At 41.7% G+C, this 22,907-nt stretch overlaps 1 protein-coding gene across 1 annotated transcript; it reads right to left on the reverse strand.

Annotated features, from left to right (window-relative positions):
- Positions 1 to 14,611: 14,611 nt before the first annotated feature.
- Positions 14,612 to 19,300, reverse strand: LOC142199944 (sterile alpha motif domain-containing protein 9-like). Its single transcript, XM_075269878.1, has one exon. It carries the CDS (start codon positions 19,298 to 19,300, stop codon positions 14,612 to 14,614), a length of 4,689 nt encoding a protein of 1,562 aa, XP_075125979.1.
- Between the last annotated feature and the right edge of the window lie 3,607 nt (positions 19,301 to 22,907).

Raw genomic sequence — 22,907 nt, forward strand, 5'->3', positions numbered from 1 at the left:
AAGGACCTTTCAAAATCTCCAACAATTCATGTTCTTAGCATCTGTTTATTAGTACTAATCCACAGATTCCAGTATAGTTGGGATTTTCTCTCTAGCCCCCACCATTCCTGAGCAACAAGTGCAGTTAGTTTTTGATGCCTGATGTGCTATTTCAACTCTGTAAAGTCAGGTGGGCGGTGTCAGGCAGGGGGGCTTGGCTCAGGGCTCCAATCAGAGGCAACCAGTGTCAGAGCTTAGAATCACACCCCTTGTATTTTGTTTTTATGGTGGATTTCACTATAAGGATAAGGACCTGGCAGTTTCGTCTGGCGTGTCATTATGGTTACATCAATACCAGATTTATATTGGTTTTATTAGGTTTTACTAAGTTTACTAATAAAACATAATTTAAAAAAAAAACAATTTTCCTGGAGTCGCTGTAATCTGATGCCTATAACTTTTTTACTCTTTAGTTCATGCAGATCTATCGGGGCTCTTTATAGGACAAGCTGTAGTTTTTATTGGTACCAATTTTTGATATGTGACTTTTATATCACTTTTTATTGCTATGTTTTGGGGGAATTGACCTGATCAACTAATTTGTACATTGCAGTATATTCATTTTTTATACTTTATTTTAAAAAATTTTTTACAGTCCCACAAGAGGACTTAAACCTGGGATCTGGGCTCTAGGATCTGGGATCTAGGCTCACTATGTGCAATAGGGAAAGGCAGTCAGGAGGCCGTTGCTTGTCGTTCTGGAAGCCATGGCAAGCTCTTGTACCCCGTGACTTCATTTTATGGGGGATCCAAAAGGTGGGAGGGGTTTATCGTGCTCCGGACCACCCAATTGCTATTGATCATGGCATCTGAGAGGTTAAATTGTAGTGAGTCAGACTGAATCTCGGTTCATGTGTGCCGGATTTACCATGTGCCTCCTAGTAATGTAGTTTTGCCTCCCTGCAAAACATTATCTTGTACCATAGTGTGGGATTGCAATTTATTCTTTTTGATGACAAGTTAATTCCCCTCATATACATTTAATAAATGTTAAGAATGTATATGTTATATGTGACATTGAAAATTAAAGCTTGTCCTACAATAAGGAAAAAACTCATATTGCTAAATAGACAGGGAAATAACAGTTATGGCTTTGAAAATCCAACAGTGATAAAAATAAATAAATAAAAATGGCTACAGCCTTAAAATCAAAGTTGGTGTCATGCTGAAGGGGTTAAATTTTTTGGATATTTGTTAGCGGCCTGGCAATGGCTCATCATGAAGCATAACCTATTCTTCTTCATGCTCTTGATATAGTACATAGGTTATTAGACTATGCTTCCTATATGGTGCAGTACACTATTTTAACCTCTAGATGTAACCGGTGTCTTTCTTTACTTACAATAGACGGTACATGACCACTTTATAAATGGTATTGTGTGACATTCTGCATGTGTGAATATAGGTGCATACAATAACAGGGGCAACGCTGTCCTGAACATCAAATGAACGGATATCGGACCCTTGCGGATCTACCTTGTTTCCCCGAAAATAAGACATTTCCCCCTCCCCCCCCTTTCACCTCCTGGACCACCTACAACCGGCAGCTAAGGAAGCGCCAGCATGACTGCCGATTGTCCCCCGCTTCAGCCGCTACATAAGACATCCCCCAAAAATAAGACAGGTCATATATTTCGGAAGATAATTTAATATAAGACACTGTCTTATTTTCGGGGAAACAGGGTATATCTATATATCTACCTAATCTAAAGTTTAGCCATCAATTTTAGAAACTGGATAACCCACATAATGGATTTAGTTTTGAGATGGTTCCCCTTTAGAAGCTTCAGTCTGTGCGAATGACGGTCACTGTGGCTATGCAGTGGATGGCTCTGCTGTGCCAGTACTATTACTTGAATAGTAGCAGCGCTCCATCCTGTCCACTATAACCTGTCAGCACATGGAGAACAATCGGACCTGACAGATCTAATACTACGGTCTTGTCCTGTGGATAGATTATCAGTATCAAAAATGAGTTTGTGGCTAGAAAACGCCTTTTAAAATAGTGAATTTTCAGTTCCCAGTAATAACAAACCCCTTTTTTGCCCATACACAATACAAATAACCACCTTTTGTATCGCCTTATTACTTGCTAACCTCTCCGTGCGACTTTGTTGGCATTGATGATCCGCCTATATTCAGCAAATTGCTGTCGTCAAGGTTTCGCCTGCTATGGCATTTTGGCAGCTCTCAAGTTGTCCTGCTGCTGAACTCGTTCCTCGTGCTGTGCCTGTGATTGTTCCGGCATCTTAGCAGTTTACTGGAACTCCATATAATGAGTGTTTTGTTGGCGTTGATGATTCCCCTGAGCTCTTCTTGAGGAGAAGTCTGTTGACTTCTGGCTTCCTTCATAGCTCTCGTCGTTTTAGAATTTTGCGATAAATTAGATTTTCTTTTTCCCTGCATGTTTAAAAAGTAGCAAACTGCCAATTTGGTTTAAAGGGACTGCCTGGAGCAGATCAGATAATATGCAGATGTTTGTACACAATGGACTCAGTGTTATCTGTGTGTTTACATAGAGAGATAACAGAGTTCGGTTAACTGACAGTCCTGCTGGCAAGGGCAGTGTAATATAGTATATGAACATAAATTCATAAAAGTCGTGAAGCCATGTCATTTACTGAGATAAAAAGTAGCCTATGTGTTAATCGAGGTTACAATCTATGTGCCAAATTTAATCCAAATCCGTTCAGCCGTTTTTGCGTGATCGCAAAACAAACACACAAACATCCAAATTTTCACATGTATATATTAGTAGGATAGGATTATAGCACCCCCTTATAAATAATAGTCCCTACTTATGAATAATATTTCCATTTTAGTAATAATAGTTTGTTATAAATAACACCCCCCCCCCAAAAAAAAATAAAATAAAATAAATCAGGATTAGTTTCCCCTTAATAATATCCCCCTCCCCAACCTTATTAATAGTTCCCCCTAATAAATAGTAGTTCCACCAGCCTTAGGGCTCGTTCACATCTGCGCCTGGCACTCCGTTATGCAGGTTTCCGTTTCCTGCATAAAACAGAGCAGGAGACGGAAACCTGCAGGAGTCTTTCTCACCCATTCATTTGAATGGGTGAGAAAGCTGTGCGGTGGTGAGCGTTTTATGCTCTCCGCCGCGAAACCGGGTTTTTTAATCCGAACACAGAGTCGGACATGCAGTACTCTGTGTCCGGATTTTAAAAAAACGGTTTCGCGGCGGAGAGCATAAAATGCTCACCGCCGCTCACAGCTGGACCCAGTCTGTGCTTTCCGTCTTCTTGCATGTAGAAGACGGAAAGCACAGAACGGAGTGCTGAACGCAGGTGTGAACCTAGCGTCACTAATATAAGACCCCCTTATTAATAATAGTTCAAAATATATCTTTAATAGATAATGGGAACTATTTATAGGGGGTAACTATTAATAAGACTGGGGCACTATTATTAATAAGGGAGGGCTAATAGTTTCCCTAGCTTTAATAATAACAGATCATCCTTAGAAATAGCCCCTTTATTAATAATAACTTCATATACAGTGTTGGGCAAAAGTATTGGCACCCCTGCAATTCTGTCAGATAATACTCCGTTTCTTCCAGAAAATGATTGCAATCACAAATTCTTTGGTATTATTATCTTCATTTAATTTGTCTTCAATGAAAAACCACAAAAAGAATTGTCAAAAAGCCAAATTGGATATAATTCCACACCAAACATAAAAAGGGGGTGGACAAAAGTATTGGCACTGTTTGAAAAATCATGTGATGCTTCTCTAATTTGTGTAATTAACAGCACCGATTACTTACCTGAGGCACCTAACAGGTGGTGGCAATAACTAAATCACACTTGCAGCCAGTTGAAATGGATTAAAGTTGACTCCACCTCTGTCCTGTGTCCTTGTGTGACCACATTGAGCATGGAGAAAAGAAAGAAGACCAAAGAACTGTCTGAGGACTTGAGAAGCAAAATTGTGCGGAAGCATGAGCAATCTCAAGGCTACAAGTCCATCTCCAAAGACCTGAATGTTCCTGTGTCTACCGTGCGCAGTGTCATCAAGAAGTTTAAAGCCCATGGCACTGTGGCTAACCTCCCTAGATGTGGACGAAAAAGAAAAATTGACGAGAGATTTCAAGGCAAGATTGTGCGGATGGAGGATAAAGAACCTCGACTAACATCCAAACAAGTCCAAGCTGCCCTGCAGTCCGAGGGTACAACAGTGTCACCCCGTACTATCCAGCGTCAGCGTCTGAATGAGAAGGGACTGTATGGTAGGAGACCCAGGAAGACCCCACTTCTTACCCAGAGACAGAAAAAAGCCAGGCTGGAGTTTGCCAAAACTTACCTGAGAAAGCCAAAAACGTCTTGGAAGAATGTTCTCCGGTCAGATGAGACAAAAGTAGGAAAAGGCCTCAACATAGAGTTTACAGGAATAAAAAAAAAAGGCCTTCAAAGAAAAGAACACGGTCCCTACCGTCAGACATGGCGGAGGTTCCCTGATGTTTTTGGGTTGCTTTGCTGCCTCTGGCACTGGACTGCTTGACCGTGTGCATGGCATTATGAAGTCTGAAGACGACCAACACATTGTGCAGCATCATGTAGGGCCCAGTGTGAGAAAGCTGGGTCTCCCTCAGAGGTCAGGGCTCTTCCAGCAGGACAAGGACCCAAAACACACTTCAGGTCAGCACTAGAAAATGGTGGTGAGAGAAAGCCCTGGAGACTTGTAAAGTGGCAGCAATGAGTCCAGCCCTGAATCCCTTAGAACACCTGTGGGGGAGGGGGAGAGATCTCTTGGTGGCAGTTTGGAGAAGGCCCCCTTCACATCTCAGGGGGGACCTGGAGCAGTTTGCCAAAGAAGAATGGTCTAAGATTCCAGCAGAGCCTTGTAAGAAACTCATTGCTGGTTAGCGGAAGCGGTTGTGCGCAGTTATTGTGTCTAAAGGTTGTGCTACCAAGTATTAGGCAGAGGGGGCCAATACTTTTGTCCAGCCCATTTTTGGAGTTTTGTGTAAAATGATCAATGATTTGACTTTTTTTCATTCTCTTTTGTGTTTTTTTATTGCAAGCAAAATAAATGAAGATATTACCAAAGAGTTTGTGCTTGTAATCACTTTCTGGAAGAAACTGAGTATTATCTGACACAATTGCAGGGGTGCCAATACTTTTGGCCAACACTATATATATATATATATATATATATATATATATATATATATATACGCACACAATAGTACAATAATCTGTTGTACTTTTATACATGGATTGTAGAGATGTAAATAAAATGTCAGTAGCTTGCTGAAGCTTGTGTTGGTTTCCTTTGCTGTTTCAGGTGGAAGCTTTTGCTAATACTTGATCTAGTGCGTTTGGTATTCCTCGGGTGGGGGCTTTGGCCTTCACCTTTCCTGGGCCCTTAGGGCCATTTTGAGTGGAGGAGTTTGCCAAAGTCTTTTGTGATTCCTGTAGGTGTCCTACCCTCATCCCTCCGGTTCAGTACCCCTTTCTGAACCCTTTTTTTTTTTTTTTTCTCTTGTTCCCCTACCCTTACCATGAGTCATCGTGAATTACTAAGACTTGTGATGGATCAGAGCTCGTGGATGACCCAATCAGGTGAGAAATGAGTCTTCTGTGGGGTGGGGGGCGCTCTATCTATGGTGGTTAATTCTCACTAATCCTTTCTGTTTTATTTCTAGACTCTGCTGGATGGAGGTCGAATAGGAAAACACGACCCACGATGCTGCTGTCGATGATGATGTTCACCGCCGAAGACGATGTGATCGTGATCCACCCCACCGCAGGCCGCAGTCAAGAGTGGATAGGAGTAGGTGGCCACCGCGCCATTCCCCAGAGCAGCCGAAGACCCTGCCAGGACCCCCCCACACCAGATCCCACCGATGAGCTTCCTGCACAGCAGCCATCTCCTCACACATCTGAGAGGCCGGAGGAACTAATGCCTGGGCCCAGCCATCTGTTTGCCAACCCAGTGCCAGCTACCACATCCCCAAGAAGTGAGCGAGGCCAGACGGTGAGACATTATGATCATTTGCCAATGCAAATCTTCACAGGTGCTGAGGATCCCCAGTCCTGTGTGATTTACCTGGAGGACTATGTGACCGGAGAGACTCTCACCATGCTGCCGTGTTTGTACACATACCATTGGCCCTGCATCACTACTTGGATCTGGAACAACCCACACTGTCCTCTGTGACGGGCCCGCTGCATCACCAGACTGAGACAGAGATGAAGGGGGTGGTGAGCGCCAAAACCATGTGACACAAAAAAATAAAACCAATAAAAATGTAAGCAATTTTTTACAATAAAAATGTACGCAATCTTCTTTTTTACAATCTTGTACGTTTCCTTTTATACATTATTTAAGGTTCTCTATCGTCTCCATCATATTGTGGTTATTGCAATCACGTGATGGGACATACAGAGGTAGCGGCGGCGAGTAGTGCAGCCCAAGGGCGCTATAGCGATTTACGATATTTACATACTGTGCCATTGTAATGGTAATATAATAGAGGGTTAATAGTGCCGGCTGTACAGTTAATGACCGCCACACCTGTATGGGGGTCATGGGGGCGGAGTATATAAGGGTACATGGCAATTTATAATATTTATATTTATATATATATAGTGTGCCATTGTAATAGTAAAGTAATAGAGGGTTAATAATGCGCCAAGTGTACCGTTAGTGACCGCTACATCTAGTTAATAATCTAGTTAGTCTATAAGTGTACGTGGCGATTTACACGATGCATCATGTGCCGCAGTAATAGAGGGTTAATATTGCGCCGGCTGTACTCTTAAGTGACCACCACATCTGTACGGGGGTTATGGGGTGGAGTCTATAAACGTACATGGAGATTTATTATATTTATATACTACTAATAGAATACCCACGGCTTTGCTCGCGAAAAATGTTAAATTGTTGGTTATGCTAATATAAAATTTTCAGTGTCACGCTGAAATTGACATTTTCAGAGCTACAGTAAACCTTTTTTTCCACTTTAAATTTTTATTTTGGCATTTTACTAATTTGTAACATTGTGAACTTTTTTTTTTTCAACATTTTTATTGATTTTACATATTCAATACATATTACGGTATGTAGTTTAAACTATTACAACTGCACCTAATTTCTGCACCTTGCACAAACCTATAAAACATTTACACCCAATTAACAGTGCAACCCTCCCCCCCCCCTCCCTCCAATGTAAGCTATAGTTCATGTTTATGTAGTTCATGGACAAGAGTAAAATTGGTTTACAGTTACACAACTATAAATTGTTGTGCTTTTTGGTAAACAATGTTTCTGGTTTTACCTTCAGGTGCATACCGTCTATACTCGATTATAAGCCGAGTTTTTCAGCACAGTTTTTGTGCTGAAAACGTCCCCCTCAGCTTATACTCGAGTCACGGAGGGAAGGGGTTAGAGCACACAGACCCCATAGACTATAATGGGGTCCGTGTGCTTGCCGTGCACGAATTTGTGCGGGCAGTGCGCTGCAAGCACACAGACCCCATTATAGTCTATGGGGTCCTTGTGCTTTAACCCTTTCCTGACATCCATCCACTGGCAGAAGTGCTGGGGGGAATCCTCAGCAGGAGCGCTGAGGGCAGACGTGAAGGAGAACCTCGTCTGCCGGACCAGAAGGAAAACTGCGGCCGGCAGAAGCACTGAGGGAGATCCCTGGCCGGCCGCCGGCAGAAGCGCTGAGGGCGGACCTGAAGGGGAACCTGACAGCCGAAGTTCCCCTTTAGGTCCGCCCTCGGCGCTTCTGCCGGGGATTCCTCTCAATGCTTCTACCGGCAGCCGGCCGCAGTTCCCCTTTAGGTCTGAGGGGAATCCCCGGCAGAAGCGCCGAGGGCAGACCTGAAGGGGAACCTCGGCTACCAAACTTGTACCCGAGGATGGTATGCACAGGGGCACCATTTTCCCGGCGGTGCATAGGCGCCGTCATTTTGCCCGTGATTGTCGGTGCCTGGAGAAAGCTCCAGGGCCGATGTCACATTGGCATGACAGCCGGGAGCCTTGTAAAGGCTCCCCAGCCTGTCTGCAGTGCTTTTTCTTTTGCAGGCTGCTTTATGGAAGAGGGCCGGGGTATGGTACTAATGGAATAAAATCTTAAACTGGGTCTCACGATAGGTAATACAGGTAGAGGATTTGGTAGCTCAAGACCAGATGATCTGCCACTAGAGAAATCTGCCTTCCCATATCAGATGACCAGCGGGACATGTATCTGTGGGTCCTGGGGGGTCCGCCCCTCCGGAGAGGACCACAACTTGTAGATGTCCAAAATGGGAGGTGCCAGCACAGCATAATTTCGCAAAACCGGTAGGAATGGAGACCCGCAGATCCCCAAACATAGTACACAAAAAATACGCAATCTGCTGGTAGTGGAACCACTCTGAACCAGACATATACAAGGAAGAAGTGAAGTTTTCAAAGGGCCTGAGCTCCAAAGAGAAGGGGTCAACAAGATCCACTATATGGAACAAACTCAGACCACCCCAAGAGCGAACCATGCAAGCGCTCAGCAACTCCAGGAGGAGCAGATTGTGGAGAAAGATCATGGAAGAGCAAGGCGAAGCAAGCAGAAACTGCTTTCTGCACGTTGCCCGAATGGACCTGGTGAACTGGATGGGGCCCAAGAGAGGAACAACCATGGCAGGGAGGGAGCAGGACCACAAATAGGCATTGGAGATAACCACAGCTTTTCAATTTCAACCCACCTAGTGAATGCAGCCCAGCCCAGAATGGAATACAGCGCAGGTGGGTGGCCCAATAATAATGAAGAAGGTGTGGAACCCCAAGACCCACCTTAGCCTTGCCCATCGGCATAACAGAACGAGGAATACGGTGATGTTTCTTGTTCCAGATAAACTGGAAGATCCCCTTCTAGAGGGACCAAAGTTCAGACTGAGGGACAGCGACCCCTTGCAGATCTTTCAAGGTGCAATCAAGGCCCTTGACCGCTTTCTTGTGCGACAGGGTACATTCATCCCAAACAATTATTTTGCAAGTTTGTAATACTTTTCTCGATTTATTCCATGCATAATATTTTGGAAGATCTGTATATAACAAAGTCCTTGCATATGGATCTGCTTGACATAGGAGAAAGCTGTCAATGTTGTATCAGGTGGTCGAGCAGCTCTTTCCTCTGCATTGTTGGGAGTAAAATAAACTCGTCCATTTTCAAGATGGACACTGAGATGAATTACAGTAAATTACAGTAAATTTAGTAATCGCCACACTGCTTATGTACCTTCTCATCTGATACAGCATAATCTTATCAGATGTACATTTTGTATTCTCTAGCTGGAAAACTGCCATTTAATTGACTTCACAGAGTTACAATATTTTACGTCTACATGCTAGGCTTGAGAAAGCACTTGTATCGGTGCGAAACAGCTGTTGCCGTCAACGCAATGGTATGTTGCTTCTCCCTTCCGGCTATGTTTTTTATATTATATGCTTCAATAAAACTCTAAAGAATTTTAAGGAAAAAGAAAAAACTCTTCATTTGGGTGAATGCCCCCCACTCCTTTCCTTTACAAATTCTATGCTACTTGTTTATCTTTGGGATGAAGAGCACCACCCTGAAGATGTCTATATGACCTAATATATACATGATGTTGAATATGTAGGATATAAAGCGATAGTGCCACTGTTTTCCCCAAGAACTGTACATATTCTACGTTAATGTGCACATCAAACATTTTTGAGAGTGGAGAGCAAGGTACAACCCATCGATTATCTATTTCAGTATCTGTGTTTTGTTTAACCCGTTTTAATCTGATTGTTGCAGTACATCCTCCCTGTTCAGGTTTCCGTCTTCTGTAAAGAGGATAATCATCATCTCCTGTTTGTATTTCTACAATCAAGTTGTGAGGATACTTTTTAGTACATTTTCTTTCCTTCATACATGGTGATCTTGGGGTAAGTGGCCCACATGGCCCATGGATCGTATTTTTAGAAATAGTTTCAAAAAGTACCAGATCCTCTTCTGGATTTGGAAGCTCAGCAGAAATAACACTGTCAATTTGATCAGGGCATATGTTATCCTTTATCCATATCAGTAAATGAGAATGTGGAAGATCTCTTTTTTTGCCACTCACTTGAATACCCCCAACACTGACTTTCACCAAAAATGTAACTCTTTGTAATGAAGTGCATGAGCTTGATCAGTTTTTATTTAAAAACTCTTGCTGTTAAATCATGTCGATCAGAGGGGCCCTGAGCATTCAGAAGCTCTTCCCTTATCTTTGACGAAGTTGGATTACCTGTAACTGTAATTAACAAATCAAGACAACCATATATCCGAACATATGTCATGGCGTCCTGAGCATACTCCTATGCATATGTCTGGGACTTAAACTTTAAAATAAACATACACCCAATGTCAGCCACGTTGCCATCATTAGCAACAGCATCCTTTAAATGAATGTATTCATCCATTCTACGTTTTTGTTGATTCAATCGTACGTACAAATGACGCTCACTTTGCACCTTGGCATACATATCAACTATAAATTGATGAAAAATTTACCTATATTGTAAAATGTGGTTTGAAGACCCATATCTGATCATTATTTGGTAGGCATAAAAGTCCATAGTTGATACACTCACCGGCCACTTTATTAAGTACACCATGCTAGTAACGGGTTGGACCCCCTTTTGCCTTCAGAACTGCCTCAATTCTTCGTGGCATAGATTCAACAAGGTGCTGGAAGCATTCCTCAGAGATTTTGGTCCATATTGACATGATGGCATCACACAGTTGCCGCAGATTTGTCGGCTGCACATCCATGATGCGAATCTCCCGTTCCACCACATCCCAAAAATGCTCTATTGGATTGAGATCTGGTGACTGTGGAGGCCATTGGAGTACAGTGAACTCATTGTCATGTTCAAGAAACCAGTCTGAGATGATTCCAGCTTTATGACATGGCATTGCATTATCCTGCTCAAAGTAGCCATCAGATGTTGGGTACATTGTGGTCATAAAGGGATGGACATGGTCAGCAACAATACTCAGGTAGGCTTTGGCGTTGCAACGATGCTCAATTGGTACCAAGGGGCCCAAAGAGTGCCAAGAAAATATTCCCCACACCATGACACCACCACCACCAGCCTGAACCGTTACCGATACAAGGCAGGATGGATCCATGCTTTCATGTTGTTGACGCCAAATTCTGACCCTACCATCCGAATGTCGCAGCAGAAATCGAGACTCATCAGACCAGGCAATGTTTTTCCAATCTTCAATTGTCCAATTTTGATGAGCTTGTGCAAATTGTAGCCTCAGTTTCCTGTTCTTAGCTGAAAGGAGTGGCACCCGGTGTGGTCTTCTGCTGCTGTAGCCCATCTGCCTCAAAGTTCGACGTACTGTGCGGCGTTCAGAGATGCTCTTCTGGCTACCTTGGTTGTAACGGGTGGCTATTTGAGTCACTGTTGCCTTTCTATCAGCTCGAACCAGTCTGGCCATTCTCCTCTGACCTCTGACATCAACAACGCATTTCCGCCCACAGAACTGCCGCTCACTGGATGTTTTTTCTTTTTCGGACCATTCTCTGTAAACCCTAGAGATGGTTGTGCGTGAAAATCCCAGTAGATCAGCAGTTTCTGAAATACTCAGACCAGCCCTTCTGGCACCAACAACCAATCAGAGCTCAGCTTTCACTTTACCTCAGCAGCTTCAGTGAGGAAAGCTCCCTGTATAGTGAGCAAAGAATTTTTAGTGATAATTTAGTTCAAACAAATGGCCAACAAACTCCATGTGTCATAGTGTGAAAGGGTGCAAGTCACTACAATGTCAATGAATGTGAATACATAGAAGATAAGTAGTCATTCCTATGCCATGGGTTCCTGCAAAACACATCTGAGTCCAATGCTCAGGCTCATTCGGAACATGGATACCCAAAAGCAAAAGGTCTCTCTTACTACTACCCACTGGTATTAAAATTGTTCACTCTCAGAGAGAGCGCCCCCCCCCCCCCTCTCTGTGATCATAACAGGTTAACACATTGCAGTCTAGGGAGAAGTAGCTCCTATAGCATTACATTGTTATATGGACCATCATACCTCCATTACTGAGAGGGAGAGGCTCGTATGTGTAGAGCCTACCCTAAGCCTGAGTTCATACAGTTTTTTTGGCCAGGAATTTGGTCAGGAATCTGCCTCAAAATTCTGACAAAAAAAACACCTCACCATACAGTCCTATGTAATCATTTTTTTTTTCTGCTAGCGGAAAAAAGAAACATCATGTCCATTCTTCAGGCAGATTCCGCCTCAGGAAATCAATACAGGCGGAAAAACCGCTAGCGTGTTTTGGTGTGTTTTTTGGATTTTCCACCTCACATTGACTTGCAGTGATTTTTTTTTTTTTTTAAGGTGGAAACGTCTGGAAAACATGTAGAAAAAAAACCCGCCTCATGAATTTTCCTGAAGTGGATTTTTCCTGAACAAATTCCTGACCAAAAAACTCTGTGTGAACTTACCCTAAGGCTAAGGTTCAACACTTTTGTTTTGTTTTGTTTTTTTCCCTGCTACGACATTCACCATATGGAAAAATATGTTTATTTTTGTAGACTGGGCATTTTCGGACACTGGGATACCTAATGTTTATGTGTATAATAGTCACTTTGTACTTTTTGTGTATTATAGGGAAAGTTGGGATTTCAGCTTTTAATTCTTTTTGGGTTTTTATATCCTTTTATAATGGGGGGGGGGGGGGGTCTGATCACTAATGCAATACAAAATACTGGCTGCATAAAGCAGCCTGCAATACAGATGAATGGGAGACAAGCCAATAGGCTGTCATGACAACAGGACACCGGCCCCTGTCCTCACTCTGGGTGCCAGCGATCCGTGGCAAAATGGCCATTTGGCTATTTTTATTTTATTTATTTTTAATTTCAATTTCTTTTCCCCCCGCTACAGCATTCATCGTATGGGATAAATATTTTTATATTTTAATAATTTGGGCATTTTTGAGCACTGGAGACCTGAAGTATTTGCGGAGTGATTTGAACTTTTGTGTTTTTTGGTTTGCTTTTATACTTTTAGGCTAAGGCCCCACTCTGTGTTGTTTTTTTTTTTTTGTTTTTTTCAGTTAAAGCCAAGAATGGTTACAAAAGCAATGGGAAATATATAGTTCTTATATTTTTGCCTTCTCCTCAATCCACTTCTGTCTTTGGCTCACAGAACCGCAGCAAAATCTTCCAGAAAAAAAAGTTGTATTTCTGCAATGTGGGTCTTCAGTCTTAAAAACTTTTTCTTTTCAGACCCTTTAGAGACCTTGAACCCTGATTGCTCATACTATACACTGAAATACATTAGAATATTTATAGTAAAAACCCATTGCCTTTTATTACAGGCATCAATAGGCTCTTGGCTGTGATGGAACTGATCGCAGCTGTTAGCGGAGGGTGCTGAATCCGCCGTATATGAGCTCTCTCCATATAGCCCCTCATGACCAATGGCGGAAATGGTCGCTAAGAAGATAATTAAATAATAATAGTGAAATGCTTATATCAAAATGTTATGTTATCTCCAAGGAATCAGAGAAGGGCATATCCATTGATGAAGATTATTAGGCTAGGGACACGTATATGTGAAGTGGGTTAGGCACTGCAAAATCTATGGTGAAACTTGGTTGTGTGAATGCGGTATTAGCATAAGGATGGATTTTATGATAACTAGGCTTGTGTTGTGTTAGTCTAGGCTGGCCCTCTGTAATCAATCACTAATATTGCAAGGCTGGACAACCAATTTAACCCCTTGGTGCAATGCATCTCAAATGTATGGAGTAAGGGTAAGTTCACACAGGGTTTTTTGGTCAGGATTTTGAGGCCGTATCCACTTCAAAATCCTGACCAAAAAGATGGCTCCCATTGAAATCAATGGGAGCCGGTCATTTGTTTTTTTCTGGGAGCCATTTGTTCCGGCTCCCGGAAAAAAGAAGCAAGATGCTCGTTCTTTCAGGCAGATTCGCCTCGCGACATCCGCCTTAAGACACTCCCTCCGACTAGGCCCATTCATTTGGAGTGCGGGACTGGATGCCGGTGCACTGCATCGGCATCTAGTCGCAGCTACCCATATTTTGGTTCGGAACCTGAGGAGGCCTCCGCCTCAGGTTCCAGACCAAAAAACCCTGTTTGAACTTACCCTAACAGTAACACAATTACATTTCACATAGAGAAAAAGTCCTGTAAGATGTCAGTGATAAGACAAGCTTTATATAGCAATGTCGTCTCAAGATATAGATTTATTCTTAAAAGCAGTAAACATATAGAATTGCAATGGTCAATACACTTTTATGTTTTCTTATAGAGAAAATTATAGGATATCGACATTTAAGTCACAATGACACAGAAAACAGATTGCAAACAATCAAGTATTTCTTTCTGAATATATAATGTAAATTATAATTTCACTAAGGTTACAAAATGTTAAAACATTCTTGGAAGTTTGTTCTACTGTGTAGCTGCAAATTTCTACATATAAAAGTTAACTGCAGAGGTGTAACTAGTGCACTTGTAAGACACGTTACACCTAAAATTTCAGAACAGATAATTCAACAAGTTTTTCATACTCTTTCTATGTTATATGCAATTGGTCCTTTGATTGAAAACCCCAAGTAGAATGTCACTCGCTCAATACTTCTGCCACTTCTAAGCTGCCCGAGATACACAGGACGAACCGGAATACTGACTGTACTGCCGCACTCCACATAGATCACGTCATCTTCAGCTCTGCCATGTACAAGCAGGAGGAGATCTTTAATCACTTTCTCCTTCCAGATGTCTCCATTTAGCCAGAGGGAATTTAAATCAGATATTGGTAATCCAGAAAAGTATCGATCTATTTTTCCTTTGTGAATGAGCCTTTTTAAGCCAGCCTGTTTACCCAGATAGAATTGCGCTAAGGGCTGCTTGGCACGAAGCATATGCCTGTAATTGCCACTGAAAGCTTGCTTCATGGAGATGACATATTTTTCTATGAGCTCAGAATTGGAATCCAGTTGGTGAAGGTTTTTTGGCCAGAAAAGTAGTGAAGCTAAGAAATAGGGTTCTGGGTATTTGTGGTAAAGCCCAATATTATTCATGATCTCTTGTAGATGCTTTTCCAATGTTTCCACTGGTTTAATCTCAGGAGATTTTGGAGAAATGCAATGTAGTACAATATTTGCCAAGATGAAATTTTGACTGTTTCTAAGAAGCATCTTTGAATCTTGTGTTTGGTTTTCTAATATATAAGTGTATGCTTTAACAATGTTCTCCATCTTCCCAGCATCTTTCCCATGGTCTGTGAGATATTCTAAGATTCCTGAGAACCTATCCGCATTGCACTTTTCCAAACACGCCCTGTATTGCTCTATACGTAAAGGAACGCTCTTCTTTCCTTGGTTTTCCTCATTGGTCATCTGCGTTATATCATAATCACAGAAATGTTTATTATATGTTTTACGATGTTCAGAGACTTTGTCACGTATTTTAAATTCTGAGCTTTCCTTATTTACCGTCTTATGCTTCATGTACACAAAATAATCTTGGAAGAAATCAAACGTTTTTTTCAAACAATCTTTTAGTTTCATTAGAAATGGTCTATGGTCACTGAGAATATTAATGAACCCCTCATAACCTTTGCTGACATTGTCCACTGAAATATCCCACCTACCAGACAAGTACTGTGTCAAGTGTTTTCTAGATAGACTGTCATTTGACTTGAACCATGGTAAATTCAGAAGAATCTCTACTGTACATAGGCAGACTTCAATCTGGCCCAGATACCCTGCTGTATTGTACACACTGTAATGTCTAGACTTGGAGCTTTCATATTGAGATCTCTCAGTTTCTGTCTTTTCTGTTTGTTCCTGACACTCCTCGAAGGCTTTTGATGCAGTATATGCAGTTTTTAGTAGGTCATCAAATTCTTCTGGTGATATGGGATTATCTTTGTTTATTGCTTCCATCATAGATTTTAACTTGCTCTTGTAGATCTGACCCAAGGTATCTAAAATAAAGGAGTTTGTAGGTGCAATGCAAACTGCTTTGTTTGCCCAATCTAAGGCATCGCTGAAGTTCTTTTCTCTAATGTAGAAGTGTCTTGCTAATGCTTGAACTATAAAGGGGTTCTGGTTAAATCGTTCTGCACCTTCTTTTAGAACCTTTTCTACTGTTGAGCTTCCTTCCTCCTTTTGTATTTCCTCAATTAAAGGAGAAAACAATGTATCCGTTTCATCTCCATGTTCCTTCCGATGTCTTGTGAGTAGCATACTTTGCATATTTTGCATTAAAATGTCTCTGCCAATTCCAGTATCATGGAACACATTGGTTTGCAAAAAGTCCAACATGATACTACTCTGCTGTATCTTATATGTGCTCTGTAACTCCTCTATACATTGACGTGCGATCAGTGGGTGGATTATTCGCAGTCCTTCATATCTTCCATATTCTTCCACTTCTGTGCGAATAAATATTGTGGAGTAAGAGCCCACGGTGTCTTCAATGCTTTCCGGAAGCCAGGATGATTTTATTGCCGCTATACCAAGAAACTCCTCACACATAGATACAGAAATGGTTGAATCTTTTACATATTTGTTAAGAAGGGCAAGAAAGGAAATGAGTCTTGTTGTCTTACTTGCAGTTTTTAAGCCCTTTAGGATATTTCTTACTGTGTTTTCAATGTAGCTCTTATCAAAATTGCTTTTCATGATCATAAATGAGTAGAAGTTATCTGGGTTTCCATGTTGCTCTTCAATTTCTTTTAATTTAGTCTCAAAAGCTCTTTGTTCTTGTGTAGAGAGTTTATCGGTTATAGCAACACTGTCTGGATTGGATTTTGCACTTTGTACAGGCTTCTGAGATCTCACACAGTTTAATATGATCACAACTGGGGTCTCATATCTTATAAATCTTTCTGCAATTGTCGACTGTATGTTATTCTGTAAAACAGATACACTGTCCTCATCTTCATAATCATCTGCTAAAAGTATGACTGGATAAAAATCATTATTTCGTGATCCATGAACTGCCAAACTGACCACATCTTTTGCAATATCTAAAAAGCTATCAGTCTTTCTGTTTAAAGTAGCACAGCGGAATTTCTCTCGCAGTTCCCAGAGGACATGCATTGCTGTTGTGGTCCCTCCACATCCAGGGTGATGAAAGAGAGTAATAATCTTCACACTTCTTTGTTTCTCATATTTAGACCAAGATTCTATCTTTTCTTTCAATTCTGTCTGGATGTCTCTTTTAATAAATGGTCCAGTGTAATGTCTGGATGAGAAATAGAAATTCCACCATGTTGCCTTCCCTCCTCTATAAAAATGTTCTTCGTGATCCTTCAAAAATTCATGAAATCTAGAGGTATTATTCTCTATCTCTGTATCTTGACATTGATTTGCACAAAGAATATCTAAAGATGTCATGAGGTCTTCATCTTTTCTATGTAGAATAGTCATGGAACACCCGTGTGATGGTAAGAAGCGACTAACTGACCGAGTAGTAGATTTCAGTCTCAAAATAGTCCCATTTAGATTCTCAATGCCCAGGTTATAAATGCATCTCTTTTCCATCTCTTCTTCACTTCTTATTCTTGCTTGCAAATCTTTCCATCTCTTAAACGTTTCTTCACTTCCACAAATACATAAGATGTCATTCATGCCATTAAGCTCTTGTACAAAGGTAGAAAACACTTCACTTATAGGCTCTGCAGGATCCTCAACAGTAGAAAGTAATAAAAACACAACAAGAAATTTTCCTGGTTCCATTATGTCTTTTCTGGATAAAAAAGAAACCAGTTTTCTGACATCAGCTGCCTTCTTTTCCCACCACTCCATATTTTTTAGTGGTTTGTAGTCCTCACTTTGAAGATCAAGTCGACCATTACAGAAAACCCAGCTGGGCTGTTGATATAGTTTAAGTTCTTCAATATTTTCCTGTGTGACATTTTCCAGTTTTTGGTACTGATGAGGAAAATGTAAATTTGGATTCCTCTTTTCTTTGTAGACTTTACATAAACCATTTGTGACTGACTCTGGATCAAAATCAAGAATAGAAAACCAGTCTATTTCCTGAATGAAGCCTAAATGCTCCGTATGGGATTCAGGGCATTTATTAGCAACTAAAATGTACCATTTATAGTAAGAATTATCCAATGAGCCTCGGTTTCCTGTTAGTAAACTAATGAGCTTAGAACCATCTACTTGGTTACACTTTGGCTTCTCTTTTCTCTTGTCTTCTGCTCTTTTTCTACCTTTATCCCTAGCTTTCATGTCAGAGTGAAGGGCTGCCACTTTGGACTTTTTGGAACTTCCTCCATCTCGAAGAAAATAACAATGATCTTCACTCTTTCTCCACTTTTTGTTTTTGTAAGCATACTGGAATGTGCTAAATACCTGGGACTTACAGTAAGCATGCTCAGGAACCACATCTACTTCTATAACAACTAAATCAGAACTAATCTTCTCTTCATGCAGCACACTAACAAAACGTGGAGGACGAATGCATTTTTGTGCCAAACTTAGTTGCTCGTTTTCAAAGTAACTCCCCATCATTTCATCAATGTAGTTGACATAAGTCTCACTGTTATCTATAGCAACACCAATAATTTGCCCATGTGGCTTGTCCCGCACTCCAAAATGGATGGTGCCATTGGTCCGTGCATTCATGCATGCAGTTGCAAACTTAAAGACTTCATTGCAGAATTTCATCTTTTTATCCTCTTCTGTGGCATTTGATGTGTTGGTAAATTCCTTGTATTCGTGAATTGGGTCAATATAATTAGATGTGCCAGACTCAGATGGAAGAAGATGATATTTGGTATAGGATTTGCTTTCATGGATTGTATCAAAAGGGTATGGCGTCACTCTTACACAACTCTGACCCTTATCAGATCCGGCTGCTTCAGGATTCCCCAGCTTTTTGTCGTGAGAGTCTCCTGCTTTGGCTGGATTTGTCTTTGTTTTATCTAAGGGTGTAGCACACTTATTTTGCTCTGTTTGTTGCCCCCTTACTTTGTTTGTGCAGGCTTTTTCTTTTCCTGAAATAAGTTCTTTCATCTTATTGAATAATGCAGCGGCAGGTCCTTTTTTAATTTCCATATCAATGAAGTCTTTTTTAGTTAATGTCTTTAGGACGTTTCCATCCACATCTTCATTGTATAGAATGTCTGAAACTGCAGGGTCAAGTTTTAGTTTTCCAGTAACCCACAACTTAACATCATCTTTTGTCCATTCATCTACACTGGTAGGCAGGTTCGGTAAATCAGCCATTTTGAAACCACAACCATAAAAGTTCCTAAAAAATAAAAAAATAAAGTGTTTTTAAAATAAATCCAAGATAAAAGGATATTATTCCTAATGACCGCAATAATGATAATACTTTGTCAATTCAACAATTGCCTACATTTCTAGAAGTAGTGCCTAATGCCCTGATATTCTGCCAATGTGCAGCCCCAACATCCAAAAAACCTGTCCAAACCAGACCTGGAGGAACTTCAGGGTTGGTGGCACTGACAGGATAATGTAGGATAATCCTAAGAGTTTCATTTTCATTTTTGACTGCCAAAATCCAGAATTTCTATTGCAGGCTACATAGAATAGCCTGCAATAGAATATACTGAAAGACAAGCCTGAGAGCCTTCACAAGGCTCCCAAGTGTCTTAGCAACGGGACGCTGGGCCAGGAGCTTGCTCCGGGTGCCAGCAATCCCCAGGAAAATGAAAGCTTTGACCAAGGCGCCAGAAGGGTTAATGCCTGCCATCAGAGAGGCTATGAATTGCAGGCATTAGCGCCAGGTAAAACAGCAGATACCAGCAGTATAAAACAGCAGACACCCAGCGGCTATGGCAGCCGCCCATCTCCCAAGCAGCTGCCATCTTTAAACACCCAGCATCTGCCGTACAAGAACGGCAGATGTCGGGAAAAGGTTAAACAGGGAAACCATGACTATAACTGTCTTCCATGTATAAATAGCAAATTTAAGCATTCATTTTTACAATGTTCACTGTGTGGTAAAAACGACCTGTCAGAAAGCCAATGTCCTGCATCCCCAAGAGGAATCCAAGGCAGATTTCCACCTCACATATCTCTAAATTTTCTGATATGTGAACAGGTCCCATTATACATTGGTTATTTGAGATGGGTGAAAGATTTGTTATGTTTTGGGTTCAGTCTATTTATTAGTTTCTGGTTAAATATGTTTGTCACGAATCAAAGTCTCAGTTGGATTAAAACATAGTTTCCTGGGATCCGTGAAGGTGTCATACACTATCTAGCTCTGTGGTGGAGAGCCTATGGCACGCATGCCAGAGGTGGCACTCAGAGGCCTCTCTGGGCACCTATCTGTGTAGCAGATTGTACTGTCTGGGGTCCCCTCACTATTTATATCACACAGTATCTGTTTTAGCAGTACAGGCTGTAATAACATTGCACAGTCACTATAAAACAGATCTTGTGCGATGTAAGTAGTGAACATTAATTGGTTCAAAATTATGCCAAATGCAGAGACCTTTACCTTTCAGTAAAAAAGTTGATTTATATCATTGAAAGCTCTGTAAAGCCCCATTGACTTGACCGTATTTTGTGGGTCCATACTTGTCCACGATTGTGTATTCACAAAGAATTAAGGTTAAATTGTCGTGTAGACACTTTGCGATAATTAGTGGGTTTTGGGCTGCAGTTTGGGCAGTTTGTTTCTTGCTTGTAATGCTATGTGCCAAAAGTCTGTCACATGATCCATCCAGCGAATGGCATCTAGTGAGGTCTTAGAAGGTTCAAGAATTTGCTAGATTTCCACTCCCCTCCTAGGGAGAGTGTGTGGTTCCTTCAGTAGTGAGTGGGGATCTGTCGTAAGACAGGACAACATCACCTCATCATTAAAGTATGTTTGTAGTATTCAGCTCACCCTTGTGTCATCATCATCATGCTGGGATGCACGGAAAACGGTGGACTTTAACCGATTGTAACTATTCACAGACGAAAAAGAGTAGGGCTCCAGCATCAACCAAGCGATGATAAATAAAATTTTACTTTTATTTTTTATCCATAAAATCAATCGTCATATCCACAGGGCCATGAGGAAGGAACTAACCAAGTTCCGAAACGCGTAGCTATGTTATACTTTACATCTGCTTCAATTCCCTGTGGATATGATGATTGATTTTATGGATAAAGAATAAAAGTAAAATTTTATTTATCATCGTTTGGTTGATGCTGGAGCCCTACTTTTTTTTTTTTTTTTTTTTTAATCTTTATTTATAAACAGGCAAGAAGTAGGCCAAACATAACAGATATACAGCGAGGTCGAGGCAAATCAGCCCACAACAGTAAAGTGTACAAATTAACACGGCCAAACGTATAGAACAAACACTTAGCACACAAAAGAAAGCCCACAGGGGCAGACATAGAGGACAAAGACAGGGAGACGTACAAAACCAGTGGAGAGGGAAAGAGAAGAAGAAAGGGGAAGAGGGATTGGGGAACAGCTCCGAGCACCGGCAAGAGGACCAGAAATCACATAAGGCACAACAACCAACCAGGTCTCTGTATTGATGAGTACCCTGAGAGAGAATCCATGGGGCCTAGGCCACCACACAGGCCTCTCACGCAGTAGACTATCAATACTAGGGGAACTTAGGATGGAGAAAAGAAAGTGCAACATGAAAAAAGAGGAACCCACATGAAGCATCCATGAAAACTGAATTAAAGAGGCTCTATCAGAAAAATTATGCTAATAGAGCCCCACATATGCGTGAATAGCCTTTATGAAGGCTATTCAGGCACCGTAAATGTTATATTAACCCCCGGTCCCGTTTTTAAATAAAAGCATTAAAACATATATGAAAAACTTACCGAACGTGCACCATGGGCAGGGATGCACGATGTGACGTCAGCTTCGGGCACGCCTGCCTCTTCTGTCTTCTTGTAGTGACGCCGTCTGGTTTCGTGTCTTCTTCCGGCTTCTTCTCTTCAAATTCCGCGCCTGCGTAGTAGCGCTTCCCTCCGAAGCGCTACTGTGCAGGCTCACTCGCGAACTGCCATTAAGTAAAATGGCGAGTGAACCTGTGCAGTAGCGCTTTGGAGGGAAGCGCTACTACGCAGGCGCAGGATTTGAAGAGAAGAAGCCAGAAGACACAGAACCAGAGGGCGTTACTCCAAGAAGACAGAAGAGGCAGGCGTGCCCGAAGCTGACGTCTCATCGTTTAACCCCGCCCATGGTGCACGTTCGGTAAGTTTTTCATATATGTTTTTATGCTTTTATTTAAAAACTGGACCGGGAATTAATATAACATTTACAGTGCCTGAATAGCCTTTTTAAAGGCTATTCACGCATATGTGGGGCTTTATTAGCATAATTTTGCTGACAGAGCCCCTTTAAACTACCAAGTGACAGAGGTAGTAATCGGTACACCGACTTCCCCGGACTTAGAGTCAGGACAACAACTATGATACGGATCAAGAGATCTAGAGGACGACGGGGCTGGGTCCGAACCTTCCCGAAAATGCAGTATTGGAATAGAGGTTAAGTGATTTCCCACACCCCATGATAGTCGAAGCAAGGAGGGACGCTACCCCAGAGAATTAAGACCATTGGGGTAGATAAGAGCAAAGGCTACAAAGTCCATGGACGGTAGAAGGAGCTGGGGGGGGGGGTGAAAGCAAGAGTCAGGAGAGGAGAAGAAACAGGACATACATCAGGTAACTAGATGAACACAAAGGGGAAAGGCAGAAAGGAAAAATCCCTTCCGATCCAAGCTAATCCGGATCGGACAACAAAAAAACAGTGGGAAACAACCCACTTACGCAGGTCTCGGGGGCACGCCGCAGAATGCCCCCAAAAAGCTGCCTAACCTAGTTGGTTCGGGGAGAAGCGGGAAAC

This window comes from Leptodactylus fuscus, chromosome 4, assembly GCF_031893055.1.
Source record: "Leptodactylus fuscus isolate aLepFus1 chromosome 4, aLepFus1.hap2, whole genome shotgun sequence".
Taxonomy (NCBI): domain Eukaryota; kingdom Metazoa; phylum Chordata; class Amphibia; order Anura; family Leptodactylidae; genus Leptodactylus; species Leptodactylus fuscus.